The sequence below is a fragment of the Pollicipes pollicipes genome, unplaced genomic scaffold (assembly GCF_011947565.3).
Source record: "Pollicipes pollicipes isolate AB1234 unplaced genomic scaffold, Ppol_2.1 Scaffold_7262;HRSCAF=8765_pilon_pilon_pilon, whole genome shotgun sequence".
Lineage (NCBI taxonomy): Eukaryota > Metazoa > Arthropoda > Thecostraca > Pollicipedomorpha > Pollicipedidae > Pollicipes > Pollicipes pollicipes.
In genome coordinates this window covers 736785-756231 of record NW_023597055.1, presented here as the reverse complement: position 1 = coordinate 756231, position 19447 = coordinate 736785, and the positions used below count along the sequence as shown (strand labels likewise).

The 19447-nt window shown below is 58.8% G+C and overlaps 1 protein-coding gene across 1 annotated transcript in view; it reads right to left on the bottom strand.

The window, feature by feature from the left end:
• LOC119114017 (neurogenic differentiation factor 1) overlaps positions 1 to 18634 on the bottom strand; it is a 54380-nt gene extending 35746 nt beyond the window's left edge. Inside the window, exon 1 of the mRNA XM_037238249.1 lies at positions 18484 to 18634. Within this exon, the coding sequence (XP_037094144.1) occupies positions 18484 to 18486 (3 nt within the window). The 5' untranslated portion in view covers positions 18487 to 18634. The remainder of the gene's footprint in view (positions 1 to 18483) is intronic.
• Between the last annotated feature and the right edge of the window lie 813 nt (positions 18635 to 19447).

Sequence of the window (19447 nt, the reverse complement as noted above, 5' to 3'; positions counted from 1 at the left end):
AAATCCTTCCACACTTAAGGTCTCAATAACTCCTCAATTCTACGCTTAATGCCTACATGTGAAACTTAAAGCCTCACATTGAGGTCGTGGGCATGGTGCATTTCTTCGAAAGCTGCTGGCACTGAAACGATACATTGCATCCTGTACGACTGGTTTAAATACATGCCACACTCTGCTTTCACGTTAAATGCCCTTTCATTTTCTTGCTGATCCAACACGACCAACTTACTGCCGTAAGTATCACCTGATCGGCGCCAGCAGCTGACCAACCCCCGCGCCGCCTTGTCAATGTCACATTAGAGGCCGACCGCAGGGTGACCTTGGGGGGAGGGGGCGGGGCGAGGGGCCTCACCCACCGGAACGGTACCACCTCTTAGGCCGGCGGTAGCGGCCCCACCCTGTCCGGGAGACCTAGCGAGAGGCCCTGCAGCGTCCGGGAGGGGCTGCAGATGGATGGTTGACGCCTTACCCTGTCCATAGAAAGCAGTTGGCGTTCTCATCCAGCCTGCCTTTGCACATGGGTCCCAATGTCCATTTATGTGTAGGCAGTGGAAGCTATGCACTAGGACTATGGACCCACTTTAATTAACACAACCTGCAGCCTAAAAGCCAAACTGGGAGTGCATATGCCCCCGCGGCGACCATTCACGCACAGGCTACACCGCGAGCGAGAAAAACTCGGCTGGGCGAGGTTCGATCCGGAGCCTTTCACCGCGCCGCCCGGGCCGGGGGCGGGGCCGGGTGTGGCCGCCGCCGCCGGGCGCGCGCCGCGTGCCTTTCTCCCGGCCGGCGAGGCGGGGGGAGGGGCGGGGGCGGGGAGGGCGGGCCGGCTGCGGGCAACCCTTCGGGCGCGGGTGCGGACAGAGCGTGGAGGGTGGCGGGTCACCGTCGGGGAAGTGGCCGGGCGCAGGGACGGGGCGGGCGGGGCCCAGCCGCCGCTGAAGGGGCGCTCCAGACCCGGACACCTCTCCCCGCGGTTGGCGGTCGGGGGGTTTTATGCATCACTAATGGTTTGGGAGCTGGCGCGGGGTGAAGGTCGGGAGCAGAGACAGCATACATTTATCTTTCGTCAGCCGTTACGCGGCGCTTCTCACACGGTGATATTTTCAGTTACATGTTACCTTTCATCCGCCCATTTGCAGTTTAGCGAGGTGACGACAGGACCTGCTCTCAGTTAAACGCCAGCATCAGCACCCCATTCGAAGGATCATGGAACTCTCGCTATCTTACAGGCGGAATCCTACACCAATAAACAAGAATTGTCGAAGGGTTTGATGCTGTAAAGTACAGCACTTTTTTCGGCATAGCAGCATTGTTTTATTTTACTCATGACGCTTCTCACACCTGATCTCTCGCCTACAGCAGCGTCTCGTTGTCTCCCTCGTGCGTAGAGCACGGCCCGACGTCGTACCGCCAGCCCGCCGCCCACCAGAAGCAGAGCCGCCGACGCCGTCCGCTAGCCGGGCGACACTGGTCTCCCACTGTCCGTTAGCTGGGAGGCACCGGTCTCCCACCGTCCGTTAGCTGGGCAGCACCGGTCTCCCAGCGTCCGCCAGCCGAGCAGCACCGGTCTCCCAGCATCGGCTCGCTGGGCGGCACCGGTCTCCCACCGCCGCGCCGCACCCGCAGCCAGCTCTGGACCGGTTCCCACACGACCGTGTCGCAACCCCTGTGTCCGGCCCAGCGATAGCTCACCGGCGGACGCGGCGCCCCGGGCCGGGTCACCGGGGTCACGCCGCCGGCCGGGAGGTCAGGGGGCGGGGCCGGCGAGGCTGGCCCCGTTCGGAGGGCGCGGCAGTCGAGGGGAGGGGGGCACAGCGCGGCGGGTTCGACGCGGTGCGCGGCAAAACAATTTTGTTTTGTTTTGTTTTGTCGAGCCGAGCTGGCTGTTGAAGTGTTTATTTTTTAGTTAGGCACATTTTTATCTATGCACATGCTTTGTTAGCTCCTTTTTATCAGCACATACGCCCGTATATCAATATGCTTCGCTCACCTCCATTATATCACCAGTCACATGCATAACTTCCCGAACACCGGAATGAAAGGTGGAACACCGTCACGAACCATACCTGGGATAAAAAGCGTGCAATAATGTATGCATGTCATGTCGTTTTGAAGAGTGGGTGCACCCACCCGAGCACATGAAAGGCCACTGTTTTAAGAACCGGCCGCGTCTGTCGCCGGCGGACCTGACCAGGGTATTATGGGTTTTCAGCATGTCTTGCACGGACATAGCGGCACCGGCTCGGAGAGGTGGCATCGTTGTCATGACCTGACTTCGGCCTCAGCACTACCTCAGATGTTCCTCACGGTTCGAGGCATGTTATGTCATGCACGCATAGTATGCTGTAGTATATGTACCTACATATCACGCAAGTACATGTGTGTGTTTTTTTGCATGCATGCATTATGTTACGTTATATTGGCTATCACCGGATGTTGTCACTACAAATAGTGATCCATCTAAGTCGGCTTTGTTCTTTGGTTTCGTTGAAATGTACATGATTTAATCACAAAACGATCAAAACTACGTTTTCCACTCGACACTCAAAACGAGCTAAACCAGTGCTAGAACCGTGCATTAATCAGAGGCCATGACCTGGTCACACGATTGGCCAGCCGTCGGTGCCGGATAGGCTGTGAGATGACCCGAAAACCTGCTGCCGCAACCAGGATCCCAGTGAGTCAGGACCATTCAACTCTGTCCTGTCGCAGCCCTGGGCCTGCAGCGAGTCTGAATCAGAAGCAGACAGACTGAACAATGGCCTTCGCTGTTCCCAATCTCCGCCGGCTGCAAAAGGTTGCCAGCACTTGGGGAACGGCATTTGTGAACGCCCGCTTTGTGACATGAATAAAAGATTGTCAATAAGGTGACCTGCATGAAAGTGTGGCCTTGTCCATGTGAGCAGAGATCAGTGTTTCGGTGATTGTTGATCCTCAGTGACCGGCGCTTTGAAGCGACAAACAGCGCCGATAATGTAAGCTCTGCTACCGGCGGGCGCCCCGTGATGCAAGTCATGCGTCGTCAAGCTTCTGTGAACAGGACCTCAATAAATAAAACAGCTGCATGAAAAACTGTTGTCAGCAAAGCTTTAACGCACGAGCACTACACCTGGCTAAACTCCAGGAAAAAAAATGAGAAGACATAGAACCGATGTCGGTTCTTACACATTTCCGCTTGGCTGCATAACTAGCGCACATGTGTCAAATTACTGCTCCAGCAGGTCTTCTTCCAGCTGTTTGTTCTACAGCACGCAGTTACGGTGCCCGCTCACGCAGGCACTCATGGGACATGCCCTCGCTTTTATGGACTACACTAGAACAAAAAGCCTCTATAGCACCCCATGATTGTCATGCCTTCAAAACAACCACGACGTAAATAAAGCAATTTGAGCCGGTGAGTCCAGGGCTACACGCTCCACGAGCAGCGTCGGAGCGGATCTGTCGATCGCAGCCAGGCAACGGATGGTTTGTCTCGGGTGCTAACAGGAGGTTCACTGTGAAGCACTGGACACAACACGACAGGGGTTCACGGAGCGCGTGACGCAGCAAACATCAGAAGACAGGACAGGGCATGACAGGTGTTCACAGAGCGTGTGACGCAGCAAACATCAGGGGACACTCAAATATAACACGCACAGCGCTATCGGAGAAGGAACTGGGGCGAGGGCGTGTAATGGCCGAGCCCAGACATTCAACAAGCATCCCCTGCCAGTAGGTCGATTCGGGTTCCAACTGTTGCCGTTGAGCTCCGCTGGAGATCATGTAGTGCAGCGCCATAGCTCAGCTGACGATCGATGCACCTGTTTCGTAGCCTCAGACTAACTGGCCCACTTCATCACCTGACGCTGGATGGGACCGTGCGCACGTGTGACGTCACGAGCCCGCCGGCGGCCGGCTAACGGAGCGCGGCCTCTCGGGTGTGACGTCACGTTTAAATGCCGCTCGGGCGTCCGCGCGCGGCGGGACCTTGGCCGACTGGCTGGGGGGAGGGGGAGGGGGTGTGAAAGGGCGGCCGCGGCCGCTCCAGACTGGCTGGCCACCGCCTGATCCCGCCGCTACCTGGAACCGGCGGCGGGCGGAGGGGGGGGGGGGGGGGGGGGTAGAACAGGTCCGGCGTCGCCGCTCGCTCCGCCGTCGCGCTCCGCCAGGAGACAACAGCCGCTGCCGGCAGAAGCGATGAGCCCGGGCCTCCGCGAGGCCGACACCGGGTGGAGCACGGCACGCGGCGTCACGCAGGCTTCCCTGCTGCCAACGAGGTCGTAACGGCCTGCAACGCGTGCGATGCACCGGGCCGGTCGCCGGCGGACAGTAGCAGCGGCGCGCGGCGGCGATCTGCGGCGGCGACGTGCCGCGCGAGCGACGGTGGTCGTGCACGCTGGGATTTCGCCGTGCCAAAGCCGTGCTCCCCTACAACCCGCTCGACGTCGTGCCGGTCGCGGAGAAACGACGTCCGTCGAGAAGGCGTCGTGCTCTGCGTGTGGAGGTGCGCTGGCACGACTGCGCACGTTTTCCAGCGAGGTGAAAACTGGCGGAGGCGGTTAAGGCTGACAAGGTGGAGAAAGGCGTTCATGTCACACTGGCGTGTGGTAATCCACATCACAAGTCGTACGCCACATCGCTGTGCAAGGCCGATAGGGGACCGTTGCTGTTGTGTGGCCATGGCCGGACTGATGCCGCAGGGGCCCACGTCTCAGTTAAAAACGCGGTATCGTGCCGGGCAGTTCCTAACGAAATCGCGCGTGATTTGCATTAGCTGCACGCACCTCTCCCCTTCGCGGATAAGTGTGCGAAGATGCCGTCCAAAAGGGAGCCAATGTTCTGAATTGCTACTGAGGGTCGGGGAACAGAGACAGGGAGGGAGGGAGGGAGGGAGAGAGCGAGGGGGAGGGAGAGAGAGGGCAGAGAGAGAGAGAGGGAGATGGAAGGAGAGAGGAAAAGGGGGAGGCAGGGAGACAGGAGGCAGCGAGACCGGGAGGCGGCGAGACCGGGAGGCAGGGAGGCAGGGAGGCAGAAAAGCAGGCAGGCAGGCAGGGAGGCAAAGAGAGAGGTAGAAAGAGGCACAGGGAAAGGGGGTCCACAAGCAACTGGATGTCACCCAAAGAGCCCAGTAGGCGTGCCCCTCCGCTGCGGCACGAGCCCAAGCCTTCACACCGACCACCACCTTCGCCACCGCATGCATCATTATCTAATCGCCCTCTGACGTGCGGCTGCATTAGAAGTCCGGCCACGGCTGGGGCCGGGTGTCCGCATCGATTTGCAGTCGACAGCTGGCTGGGGTCGGGCCAGCTGACACCCGCACGTGTCGCCCACGCAGGCCGTCGCCAAAGGCTCGCCGCACCCGACCGCCGCTGTCGCAAACCGAGCCGTGTGACGTCATTAAACGGTCGATACTGACGTCAGAAGTATTGATTAGCATGACAGGACGGATCTTGGGTGTGACACGGGTACAACGTGCGGGGAAAAGGGCAAAGAACTGAAGCGGGGAAAATGGAGCCATTGGCGTGCAGGGTAACAGATGGCGGAGGAGTTGTACACGTCCTGTTTCCACAAGACAATGCGTAAACTGATCCATATGTGCGTGATATGATGACAAGCATATGCTGATGCTTGGAGTGTTCTTTGTCTACATCTTTGTGAGCATCGCAGCAAACCTGCGGTATAAAGCGGTCGAAAAGCTGGCGAGGAAGGAAGCTAATGCGCGCGTCGCGTAAATCTAGTTAATTACAGTGCTTTGATAGGCACTTGCGTCATTTCATTCATGAGCCACTTGCGTAATGTGTCATTAGCCAGGGGCACACACGCCGTTTGTGAAACAACTCGTCCACAGCACCGGGGGCACGGCCTTGCCGACCGTTAAGAAGATGGGTATCAAAAATCGAGAAGGGCGTTGCGTAACCCACCGAGGAGCTATTCAGCGAGTGATCTCATCAAAACGACTCATCAGCCTTCTCAGAGACAATGCCGACTACTGACCAGGGCGACCTGGTGCCGTGCGGATTAAATACTCCAGCAGCCGCAGAGATTCGAACCCCCGGACTTCGCTGTGGCTTGCCTGCTGATCAGCTGATCGTGAGGCTGGCCCGCTGTTTGTTCGCCCGGTCCGGCCGCCCCGCCGCCGGCGGCCAAGCCTATCCACCGGTGGCTGTGGCCGGCGCCGTCGCGACCTCGCCGCTCTCCAGGCCTTGAGGCCCGGCCGCCGCACATCGGCGGCATTCCTCGGGCCTTTCGACAGCGGGTCACGGCGGGGGCGTGCCGTTATTCGCCGCCCGGGGCCGGGGCTCGGCGCCGTACCGGTTCGGTGGGGATCCGCCGAGCCGACAGCATTCTCGGCCGGCGGCCAAACCGTCGCCGCCAAGTGAGAGTCGCACGATCCAGCGTCTAGCGCGAGAGCTAGTGCTAGAACGGTGAGATGTGGTGCTCAACGACTTTCGGTGCAGGTCAGGGCTTACCCGTCTGTGGTGAGAAGGTGCGAGCGGCGACTTTTTGTGAGACTTAGCACTCACAAGCATCTGGTAAGACAAAGCACTCAGTCTCATCAATGTCCAGAAATGACTACTCAAGGCTCAGCCAGCTTTGGGTGGATCAGAAGCTCACCAAAACTCGGCGAGAACCAGGCATTCTGCTAACGCCCGGTGAGAACAAGGCATTCGGCAAGCGTCCGGTGAGAGCCCGGCATTTAGCTAGCGTCCGGTGAGAGCTCGGCACTCGGCTAAGATCCGGTAGGAATCCGGCATTCGGCTAAGATCCGGTAGGAGCCCGGCAGACGGCTAAGATTCGGTAGGAGCCCGGCATTCGGCTAAGATCCTGTAGGAGCCCGGCATTCGGCTAAGATCCTGCAGCAGCCCGGCATTCGGCTATGATCCGGCAGGAGCCCGGCATTCGGCTAAGATCCAATAGGAGCCCGGCATTCGGCTAAGATCCTGCAGCAGCCCGGCATTCGGCTAAGACCCGGCAGCAGCCCGGCATTCGGCTAAGACCCCGCAGGAGCCCGGCATTCGGCAAAGACCCCGCAGGAGCCCGGCATTCGGCTATGATCCGGCAGGAGCCCGGCATTCGGCTAAGATCCAATAGGAGCCCGGCATTCGGCTAAGATCCTGCAGCAGCCCGGCATTCGGCTAAGACCCGGCAGCAGCCCAGCATTCGGTTAAGACCCCGCAGGAGCCCGGCATTCGGCTAAGATCCGGCAGGAGCCCGGCATTTGGCTAAGATCCGGCAGGAGCCCGGCATTCGGCTAAGATCCGGTAGGAGCCAGCCTGCCTGTTCGGATCTGTGAAGTTGCGCTCCGCGGCCGGGTCACGGCAGGTGGCTGGAGGAGGTGGGGGTGGGGGTGGGGGTGGGGGGTGGGGAGGGGGCGGCGGTGGTCGGGGAGGGAACACACTTGTGACGGACAGATGGCTGTGCAGGAGGGACGGCCGCCACAATGAATAAGCGTCTCTACCCGAGGTCGGCAGGAGCAGCAACCGTCCTGGGGAACGGATTTTGAAATCATCTTTAAATACCATATAAAGAACACCATCAGAGTCAGGAAAGGACATCACCTTCCCCGAAAACAAAGGCTTATGTGAGGCCAAAGCGAAATTCTTCAAGCTTCATGATAGGTAGCTCGAGTGCTGTCTTCTGGAGCCCGGAGATTACATAAGGTCTTGGACTGAATGACCATGATTCACATATGCTTACCGTTCCCAACACGCTTTCAGCACAGCTACCAAGATGGAAAGCTGGCATCTGTCGACGCTTGAATGGTCGCTAGCAATAGACTGCTAACACGACGTAAGCCAGTGGCCAATGAAACAACGTGCTGCTCATGCTGCTTCTTCGTTGAGGGCGCAAATAAAAACAAATGTGGCGGTTTAACGTGGCAATGGGTCAGAGGCTGCGAGCAATCAATGCAAACATGCGTTAACGCCTCCCGATAGCTAAAATAAATTAATAAGCCCAGCAAGGAACCACGTTTCGGCGTTTAGGAGGTTAAATAAGTGGCCTCATGTCGGCTAAATTGGCAACGTACTTTGGCAAGCAATTGAAACACGTTAAGTGATGGAAGTTGAGGGCTGAGATAGATGATATTTCCGGATCATATTATTCATTTTAATGATAATCTTTTCCCAAGCACAGCCGCGAACAAACAACAGAAGGGGTCTCCTGTTCAGATCCCTGAAATCCGGATCCATGATGCTCTAGAATGGCAGACACACTGCGAACTATTAAGGAATTATTTCCTACGATCAGGAATCTAGAGTAAAAGTTCACTGAATGATCCTCTGGGATCCTGAATCTTTTATTAATTCGTATGGAGTGATAATTCGCACTTCTGGGATATTTATCTAAAGCCAACTGTGCACATACCTGTTGATACCAACCAACTTACGGAGTTCTGCACCAATAGCACGCCATCCCCAGAATGCTATCTACACGTGGCCTTCACATGTCCGTCTTAAAACTGCATCGCACGCACACAGAGTTTCGCAATAACTGCCGACTTGGGGGTGGGTGGGGGTCAACGCGCGGACATTCGCCGTCAGGAAACAGCACGGCGAACGTGGCCGTCAGCAGTGTGGAATGTGGCCAGGCTGGCAGCGAGTGGGGCCAGTGCTGGCAGAGAGTGGGGCCAGCGCTGGCAGCGAGTGGGGCCGGTGCTGGCAGCGAGTGGGGCCGGCGCTGGCAGCGAGTGGGACCGGCGCTGGCAACGAGTGGGGCCAGCGCTGGCAGCGAGTGGGGCCAGCGCTGGTAGCGAGTGGGGCCAGCGCTGGCAGCGAGTGGGGCCAGCGCTGGTAGCGAGTGGGGCCAGCGCTGGCAGCGAGTGGGGCCGGTGCTGGCAGCGAGTGGGGCCGGTGCTGGCAGCGAGTGGGGCCAGCGCTGGCAGCGAATGGGGCCGGTGCTGGCAGCGAGTGGGGCCAGCGCTGGCAGCGTCCAGCAACCCAGTGGCAGGCCGCTTCCGGCCCGGCTGGTGCCGTGAGCCCGAGACCGAGACAATGCGGCGCCGACCAGAACTAACGATTCCGTTTGCAGTGAGGGCTTGGCTGATCTGATCACGCACTGATGCTGATGCTAAGCGCTGTGTTCGCGAGACTACAATATTAATAAGGTTGATTTTTCCATTCCTGACTATGTAATAGCGATGCATGAATTATGTCCTGAAACTGCCTTGGCCACCAGTCTTGCCATCTTTCACCTCGGTTATGTAGCGCGTAACCCAACCGCCGCCGCTTCTGAGCCCCAGAGCCGTGACCTCTCGTGGCTTCTCGGTCACAGGACAGGCGGCGCCGCCACGCGGCACGGGAGTGGCCGCTTAAGTGTGTCAGGACTGGTGGCCGGTCAGCCGGGTGCGGGGCGCGGGCCGGGACGACGACACGGCTCGCTGACCAACGCCGCCGCCGCCGCCGCCGCCGCTCAGGGCCCGGTTCTGCCATGCCCGGCGCATGCGGTCAGTGCGTGACGAACCGCCGCGGTGGCGGCTGTCGCTGCCGGCGGCGGCGGGGCTAGCCTCCGGGTTTGCTTCCGGCTCGGTCTGGGCCGCGCGGGCGGGCATCGTACCTCGCCCGCAGAACGGTCCGTTTGGCTTGGCAGGGCGGCCGGCTGACTCACCGGCCGCCCAGCCTCCCGTCCAAATGGCGGCATCTCCGGAACGGAGGAGCCACTGCCGGCACTGCGCGCGCAGCCGTGACGTCATCCAGGCCGAATCCGCCGCGCTGGTGGTCGCGTCCGCGTGTTGCAGGGATTACGGAGTGGCTGAGGGCTGGGTGGGCCCGCGCGGCCGGGCTGGGCAAAACCACCAGCGGGGACCCGACCGGGAAATAAGGGGAAGGAGCTGCTTGAAACATGTTTATCATGTCAGTCATGTAAAAACGTGGAACAACGACAACGCATTTGTTTTAAAATTCTGGCATTCAATTTGAGCCTTTTCAGTAATATTTTCACTCACGCTGTGATTCAGAGTCGTCATGCAGTGTTTTCCTCAGCAGCCATTGGTAAGGTTCTACGGAAGTAACGCATTTGTCATCTGGCATGCTAACAGCTGACGTCGTTTCTACGACCCCCATTTACTGAAGGTCTGTCTGTGATGGTCCAAAACATTCGCCACTTTGGCGTGAAATTCTTACATCCTTGCGTGAAAAGCTTGAGAACTGCAGAGCAAGGGCCGCACAAAATGGCGGACGCATGTTTTATTGGGGTATTTCAATGTAACTTGGGAGGCGCTGAAAAACGGCGCACGTGCAGTGGGGCGCACAGATGTATAACAAGCGAAACAAAATGCTTGACGCGTGCCAACAACCCGACCAACGATCCAACAGCTGGTTTGCGACGGTTAGCGTGCCGCGGCCTCATGGACTCGTGGAAAGGTGAGGACTTGCAGTACAGCGGCGCAGAGCAATAGCCCCGGGGTGGGCACCTGTTTTGTCCACCCCCGAGGGCAAGTCCACTGGCAGCTGGCCAAGCGGGGTCAGCCCAGCTCGTGGGGCCGTGTTGGAATACTGCACGGCGCGTAAAATCTTCCACAGTGCTGTAAGGCACGGTATCAGGGAACAATGTCCGCTCAAATGCATCGGCGTAGATTGAGTTGTGGGGCCAAGCAACACGCTATACAAGACCCGCTTAGCAGGCGTAATGAACACAAAGGACGGGTGAACAGTGGGACGAAACAACAATTTCGCTTAAAAATCAAAAGGGCAAAGTCATAATGCGGCCCTGTATTTAAAGCTTGGCTACTGCAATGTCTGCAACGCGTACTTTCTGTTCCTACGAACGTGGGAAAAACGTTTTACTTCTGAATTGCCCGTCTTCTCAGTAAGGCCGGCCCCACGCGACGCGGGCAGGCCAACCGGTTAGGGCACCGCCGGGGCGATGGACATTCCCGACCGCGGGCTTTAAACAGAATGGTCAGCTGTGTTGACCGGTGGAAAAGCACGCGCCACGTCTTTAATAACGCGCCACAAGCGGGTTAGGTGGCTCCCGCAGCACTGCGAGACTAGCAGGATAACCGGGAACATTGCTGCGTACAAAACGACACACGGGGGTCACGGCAGATGTCGTCACGCACACGGGTCAGTCGAGGACAGGAGCGGATCCAGGATGCTGTCAAGGGAGGGGCCACGCTTCGTTGTGGGGCCCCCTGGAATTTCGTACTTCTGATGAAGAACGGTTTGGAGCTCACAGTGGTGGCCCTGAACTTCGGACCACCTGGAAAATGAAGAGTCGGGGCCGTTTGTGGTGCCCTGAAATTTGGTGACTCTTGAAATGAAAGATTATGTGGGCCCAAAATGCGGATTTTGGTGCTCCTTCACCATAAAATATTGGTGCTCCCTCGACTAGGGGGAGAGCTATGGCCCCATTGCCCCTCCCTCTGGATCCGCCTCTGGTCGAGGACCTGTGTTTGGAAGAGATTACGTAGACGCAGCCGCTCCCAGCAGTCTGCGATTACGCCCCGCGGTCAGCTGCCGCAGCTGCGGGTGGACGGTCGGTCTGACCGGCCTTTGCGGAAGCCCTCTGACGGGTCACCTCAAACAGAGCTGTTGGAGGCAAAGGCTTGTGTTCAGAACATGCCTTCAACGTGCTTCTCCCAGAGTCGCGTCTGGCGGCACTAACTTTCCGGGCAGCCGAGTCGATGCCCTCTAGCCCAAAGACGCCAGACTTTTGCCGTTGCGTCAACAGAATTCTGAGCCCCCGCCCCCCTCCCCCCCCCCCTGACCGGCCCGGCTCTGGACAGGTGTCAGGGTGCCCCGAGGACCTGCAGAGGTCAGGGGTCACAGTGTAGCGGGGTGGCCTGCTCTGACGCCGCGGCATTTACAGAACGTGGTCGACCTCGGGAGGCGGACAGGGGCGGGGAGGGGCGGCGGGTCGGCGCCAGGGACGACGAGCGAGCCGCAGCAGGACGGGGGTACCGCCGCGTCCGAGTCCGCGACGCGCGCTAGGCCGCATCGGCGCATGCACGGCAGCTAGACACGGAACTGTGCGCCAGCCACTCCCAGGTCAGTGCAGGAGCCCGGCGCCGTGCCAGCAAGCAAATCCGCACCAGGGCTCGGAGGCCACGCCGCAGTCCATGCATCACAAAACGACGCTGGCAAATCGCGACAATCACCCAGCCCCGTCCAGTCACGGCGCGCTACCGCTACCGGGCGTCCTGCGGCGTCATCGGATACGGGAAACAAGTCACCAGCACAGCCCCGAATGGGTGTGGGGAAGGCGTTATCCAATGCCACGCCGAGCCGAGCAACGCTCGTCCGGAGGCTGGCGGTGCTGCAATACGTCTGCACGAGGCTTGCAACAGGGCCGCACGCCATCACGCGAGACCCCCTCCCCCGCCCCCGCCGCCGCGGTGCGGTGGTTATGGGACCAGCTGAGCCGATGAGATTGAAAGTGGGGCGGTCAGGCTCAGCACACACAGCGGTGTGGTGGAGGTGGCGTGGCACGGAGTGCAGCCCCCCCTCCCTCCCCTCCTCCCACCGCTCCCTTTCTTGTGCCGCGTCCCCTACACAATCAGGTGCGTGTAAGCCGCCCTTAGGGGTCCCAGTCGGGAGCTGGTCTGAGTGATGCGTGTCTCTTAAACGTTCAAGCTGTCATTTTGATGGTTCGATTTCGCACAGGCGGCGTTCGGAGACACCCACAGGCTGTCCCTGCGGCTTTCTTCATCCCCGACATTGCATGGGGCCCGGGATGCCTCAACAATTACCGCTGGAACGAACTAGAACGAAATGGGTTCGTGCTCGTAGTACAACATTTGGCGCAGCGCAACCGATGCACCCTCACAAAACCAGGTGAAGTGGCCAGAGACACCATGCCCTGCAATAAGCGTTTCAATGGTCCCGAAGCTTTATGACCTTACTCGCCGCTGGCGTTAACTGCGTGGCAATATCGCCTGGCCGGCGTGTGCACAATGGGATGGGGTAAGGCCAAGTTACGTATGGCCAGCGCGCGTGCATGTACCTGCTGACCACCAGAGTGCATCTCAAGATCGTGGTATTAAATGTGGTAAAAAGCATGAACTTCAATGTGTGCTGTAAAGAGCAGCTTGTGACATAGAGCATGAGCATGAGGTTATCTTTAAAGCCAAATAAACAACGGGCCCCATGTGAGCCATCTAGAGATGGGAAGCTAAATAGACGATGCATACCACGCCAGACCTCACGACAGTTTTGGCCTGCACTCTTACGTCACAGTTGTTTTTCAGTTCTGGATTTCCAATTTCCCCGTGGCGTTCTGAGAAGCCTCCGTCAGCCGGCAGAGCTCCATGTACGTTCGAACGTTGTTCGCCGTCCCCGGGTGTCGGATTGTTAGTCGGAGTTTCGCGGAGCGCCGGCCAGCGTTGGCCCGACGGGAAAACCCGCAGCGGCGCGGCGGCGGCGGCGGACGGAAAACCCGCGCCGCTCGGCCTGTCCCAGACGACCGTCCTGCGCGATCCTCCGCCGCCGCGGATCGCCCCAGCCGCGGCGGCCGCCGCCGCCGCCACCGGAGCCGGAGCTCGGGGGCACCCGGCAAAGGGTGACCGCACAGCCGGGCCGCCTGCATTCTGTCGGTGTCACCGAGTGGTGGCGGCCGGCAGCCCGTGGGGGGCCAACGATATTTGTGTTACGCGAGGGGCGGTTATCAGGTTTGGCTGGGCGGCGGCTGCTGGGCGGCGGCTGCTGGGCGGCGGCTGCTGGGCACGAGTGGCCAGCAACGCCGCGGTGGCGTGGTTTCGCTGCAAAACGGGGTAGCTGTAAATAGAAGACTTACACTGCTTCGGACAATAGTGAGGCTCGGGTACTTGTGAGGCGAATACCGGGTACGATCAAGATCGCATAATAAGTCTGTTCGATGAAGCAGTGAGAATCCTTCCTTCGGCGAAGTGCTTGTGCTCTCAACCCTTCCCCTTGTCGGCGGTGGCGAGTAAACCGGTTTTCTAAATATACAAAATGCATGCAATCCACCCAAGTAACTTCTGTACCTATGGACCTAGCTCAATCAACCATATTTAAAGACTTGAGCAACCAAACAGCTTGGAGAAAGTCAATTATTGGATCGCTGGGAAAATGGCGTTATTTCAGCTCCCATCCTACCAAATGTCAGGAGTTGAATTCACAACGAGTGGCGCAGAACCCTTGTTCGGTATTCTACAAAGGTCAACACACCCATGCCCATGCGGTGCCTGTGGTGTCGGCAAAACAGCACCTCTGGGAAGTTGCCGCAAATATTTGCGGGTCACAGAGTCGCTATGGTCGATCTGGAGCCAGCAGGCGGGCTTAATGCGCCCCTCCCCTTCACTCTGTGGGTGTGGTGTGCCGGGGGTGTGTTCACTGTCCCGAGGGTCGCTGCCTCCCCCCCCCCCCTCACCTCTCCCCCGTCAGCCGACCGCCGGAGCTGCGCTGTCACCTCACATTTGCACGTTCGACGTCCGTCAGACCTTCCGACATTTCGGGCGTTCGTGCGGACGGTCACCAAATGCCCCCGGACAGCTCGCGCTGAGGGACCGGGCTCCGGGCGGGGAGAGCACGCCCTGCAGGCTGGTCACGTGATGCGCAGGGCGGGAAAGACGCGAGAGCATCGCATACGGCTCGGACTCCCCGCCCCCTCCCACCTCCCCCCCCCCCCCCACACACATAACCAGTACTCTCCGGACTTGTTTGGATCCAGTGACGACAGCGGCAGCGGGGAAAACCGACTCTCCGACACGCATCCCTCATCACCTTGGTCAAGGTCACGGCGCACCCCAGCCAGGTGCTGATGGGACCCAACGTTAGCGACGTGATGCGGCTTGTGTAGGAACGTAAGCGTAAGCAAGCGTAGTAGGCGTAGCAGGCGTTGTGCAGGTACTTTTCATTGTAGCTTGAATCAGGCACATAAAACTGCCAGAACGCACAGCAGACTTCAAGTACGCTAAACACAACTACCGACGATCTGAAGAGTGTGCCTGAAATATTTTCAAATAGACCAGAAACACTTAAAACTCTGAGCTATCAGCTGCACGCCTCAGCTTCGCTAACGAAGACCTAAATACCTAACACAATTTGTGCTGTAATTTAGGAGTCTTGGTGTCTGGTGTACTCAACTGCGTTCGATACCACTGCTGTTCGTAGCGACAAGTTTCCGCAACTCTTGGGACAGAAAGGGAAATCGTTGATGCATTTACCCCAACGCATTTAGTTAATACAGTATTGCTGAACGTTAGTGCACCCAGCAATGCTAAGTGAATTGACGCAAGTCAGAACATCGCCACGCATGGACTCAAGAACATCGAGTAAAAAAGAAGACAGATCTGGGCGAGGCCCTATTTCCTTTCTGAGATCGCGAAAGATCAACGGAGAATGTCGATGCATCGTCGGAGATGTGCTTGGTTGGTGGAGGCGAAGCGAAGGTCGACCGAAGGCGTAGGAAAGGCCGAACTGTCGGACGCAGCAATCGTACCGTTTTGACACAAGAGCTCCTCAGCTCCAGCCCGGTCGCCCACCGATCCGACTCCGCTGGCGAACTGACAGCCGTCGGTTCGCCAGATGTCGATGTCGACCCCAACAACGGATGTCGACCTCTGCGCGCGGCGGTCGGTCCGCACAGCTGTGGACGAGAGATACCACGGAGCTCCGTGTACGGGCGGTCACCCAGACTGCGACAACGCGCCGTCATGGCAGGACGACGCGTCGTGAGTCCACGCTGTCCGGAAGCAGGCAGCTTCCGGTCCCTCGGACGCGGTCAGATAATGCTGACGCCGCTTCCGGCGCCGACCAGCGAAAACAGCACCCAGCTCATCCAACGCCGCTGCGCCAGCAACCCGGCACCAGTCGGCGTGATACAATGGATATTAATGGGCTCTCGCTGAGCGGTGGAAAACCAGCACAGGGACTGCAGGCGGACGCGTGCGCAAATCGCTCTGAAAGGCATGAGCGGAACTTTCTGTCTATTTGGAAGGTCTTTGTCCTCTCCCTATCCCAGCAATTGTCGTCTCGGAGCTCTGAATATCTGGTCAAACCATAGAGACACAGAGAAAAAGCTCAAATGTCGTCCAGGCACAGCTCAGATACCCAGCAAAAAACTATGTTTGAGGCAAAATATTGCTTTCGGCTCATCATTTTACTACACCATACCTGTGGTGTAGGCTAACTGTCAAAAGCAGAGCTTTTGCGACTTTTGACGCTTTAACGGAAGCTCGTTTGAGCCCCACTTTGTGGCCATCAAACCCCACGTGATGAGGCTGGTGGGGGTCAGGCGATCGCGGTGGCGCCACGACCCTCCCACGAGGCCACGGCAAACCCGCACCGGGAGCATGCACCCGGTAATCCTGCCATCGCATGTCCGACCGAAAAGGCGAGCGGTGCATGAGAGGCCCTCTCCAGCCTCGCCGCCGGGCGACCCGGATGCTGGCGGGCCGGCCGACACCTGATGGAGCTGGGTGGGACCGGACGGGCGTCACTTCCGGCGCCACGCCGAATCTGCAGCGTGGTCGTGACGCGACGGGAGGCGTGCTCCGGCCAATCACCTCTCCGGCAGGGGCGTGACGCGCGAAGGGGAGGGGCGGGGCCCCGCTCCGCTCGATCGTGTGGGTCATTCGTAACGCCGCGACCTTGGCCGATGCAAAGCGTGACCTTTGACCTTCCGGTGGGGTTCGAGGGCTTTTGGGTCATTCCGGCGCTCCCCACCGCGCCGGTGATCTATCGGCTCACTTCCAGAGGGCCGGAGGGCTCACGGGGCTCATAACTCAAGCGGGGGTGCATGCTGGCTGAGTCTGCTGAGGACGCCGCCGCAGGAGGATCGCGGACGCTGATCCAGCTGCGCCCCGGTAGTCGGCCGGCACGCCGGCCACTGGCTCGTGTCGGACGCATGCACGAAGCCGAACGCTGGGCGCCCTCTCACGTGATGGCGGAGGTGAGGAGGCAACGGTCAAGGGGTCCATTCGACGCGAGGAACGCGGTCATCAGCCATGGCAATTGTGAGGAGACAACTTTGATCACCAGATCGAAAGATCGCCAAATTCAGTAAACAGACGATCACATTTCCCATGCAGGTCACTCCGCGTTGGCCGAGAGCTCCTTGGTCGCGTTCGCATTCCATCGATTAGCATCAGCCGGAGTGGCGAAACGCATCGCCACCCGGTGCCCGTTACCTGTTCATCTGCAAACCCGTCGACCTCCATCAAACTAACCGCTCTATCTGCTCACGACTTTTCTTCTGGTGACAGGCCAAGGCCGTTCCCCGGCAGGAGCGGGAAAGGGTGCGGAAAAGCCATGCGCCTTCGCACGTGAGCTCCAACAGGACTCGCATCGCCCGTACATCTCGAACCCCATGAGAAGACCAGGTTCTGATGTGGAGTCAGTGCTGCATTACTATGGAGTAGTGTATAGGTAGATTGTAGTTATTTACAACAGACAAACACATCGTTGCAGCCATGTATATAATAATGTTGCCCCTTCTGCCATATCGAGCCCAAGAACTGCGTAATTCCGCCCCCTCCCCTTCCCCTCCCCCATCTGGCATCCACGCATCGCATCTCGCCATCCCAGAGCTTTTAGTGCGGCGAATGGTCTCCGTTTCCAACCCCGGACAATGCGCGTGCTTGGAGCGTTCATAATCATTGCGACGTCACAATGCAACGGCCCTGGAGCAGCCGGCGATAAGCCGACGCCACAATACAAGGAGACCGACCGTGCTGCAGACAAGCTTCACGCTTAGCGAGCGTCCCTTTCGTCAGCTGCTTGCCCCAGTCCACAGACGTTTGGACTAGAATATGAACGGGGGGGGGGGGGGCATGCAGTTTGATGAAAGGCATGAATCTAGTAACAGAGCAAGCCCTGGGGAAGACCAGAATAGTGGATGTCGACCAGTGGCGATCAGGCAACGGATGTCGACCACCAGTGGCGGATGTCGACCACTGGTCGACTAGCGTCAACCAGTGGCGATCAGGCAACGGCGCTGATGTCAGCCTTCAGTGAACACATGACCTTTTTGATTACTGCCGCAGAGGACTCACTGGCCGAACTCCTCTCAGCCAGCCCGATGACACGCCAGCACAGCGCTGTCGGCGGGACCCTGAGCTCGAGCGGCTCTTCAATCTCGGCCGACGAGGATCGGCTGCGGCGCTAACAGCCAGGCCCGACTGGGAAAGCGTCGGCCGGCTGGGCTGTATGGCGCGGACGCGGCGTGACGAGCCTACCCGGGGCAGCGTGCGGTAGTCGCGGCACTTTCCCCCGTCGGCACCGGCCATTTCCTGTCAGAGAGACCCGGAGACGACGTGCTCCTTGAACGGGTGCACCGATCCTTGAAGGCGGCCGCGCCGCGGGAACCGGTGTCAGACGTCCGCCCAGTCTGACGTGGCGGCTTTCCACCCGTTCTGACTGATGCAAGTGTAAATCAAGGGTTCAGCATAGACCAAGAGAGCTGCACTAGTTGCTCTCGCGAGGCCTGTTGGGTATGCAGCGAGACGCGACACGTGTAGGCCACGCACGCTAAACTGCCGGCTATCTCGAAGACAGCGCGCAACGTCGAAGCGATGGCAGCGCACGCTGCTCACGTACTCACCATGCCTGCCCGCGCCGTTCTTCCCCTGCCGCGGTGTCGCAGCGCGCTTGCCGTGCCTGCCCCGGACACGCCTCTGACGCTGCTCTGCCCCGCCGTCGCCGCAGCCAGTGTCCACGTGTCACGCTCGCGCTCGTGCCCGCACCCTCCCCCGCCAGCGCTGCCATGCGACTGACGACCGGCGCGGCCCACTTCTCGCGCACGCGCGCCGCTCAGGTACCGTTTCACTTTCTGCCCGGCGCGCTCGGCCGCGCCGGCGCCGGGCAGAGGGAGGAGCGCGCCCGCGATCGCCCTCGCTCTGCCCGCGCATGACGACGGGGGAGGGGGAGGGGCGTGCGCATGAGGTCGCGGCGCCCGGCGGCCAATAGATTTCGAGGTTACCTGATCAACGCGAATAGGTCCTATGCCATAGCTGAGATCTATTGCGCAGATCGAGGCACTTGTGCGTAGAGGAAATGCTCCACATTTGAAGATATTGAAGCAAGCATCAAGATATGATGAAATAAATTCACTTGTAGCCATTGGTACACTTTTAAGTGTAAAAACTGTTCTAGACAGTACAATGTCTCGGTTTAGTGAACATACTCCTCAATACGATTACGTCATCGTACATTGCACAACATTGATCGAGAGCCAATTGACGGCAGTTGTGACTGGAAATCGTGCTCACGAACGCCAGATATGCACGACTCGACAATTACACTAATTTCGCCTGATCGATTCATGCCAAATGGAATGACAAGATCTGAATGACGTTTTTATGGCATCATGGATGCCTGGGTGACCTTTACATAGTCTCTCCGAAATAGTCTGCACATCTTCGCGGGCGTTTGGCTCAAAAACTAGAGGGGCTTAGATCTTAATAAGGGCAGGGCTGTGAACTGCTCCGAATAATCTTCAAAACGGCTATTTTATTTCTAAAACCCCACACAATAGTGGAACACTCCTTTTAATTAGCAATGTTGCA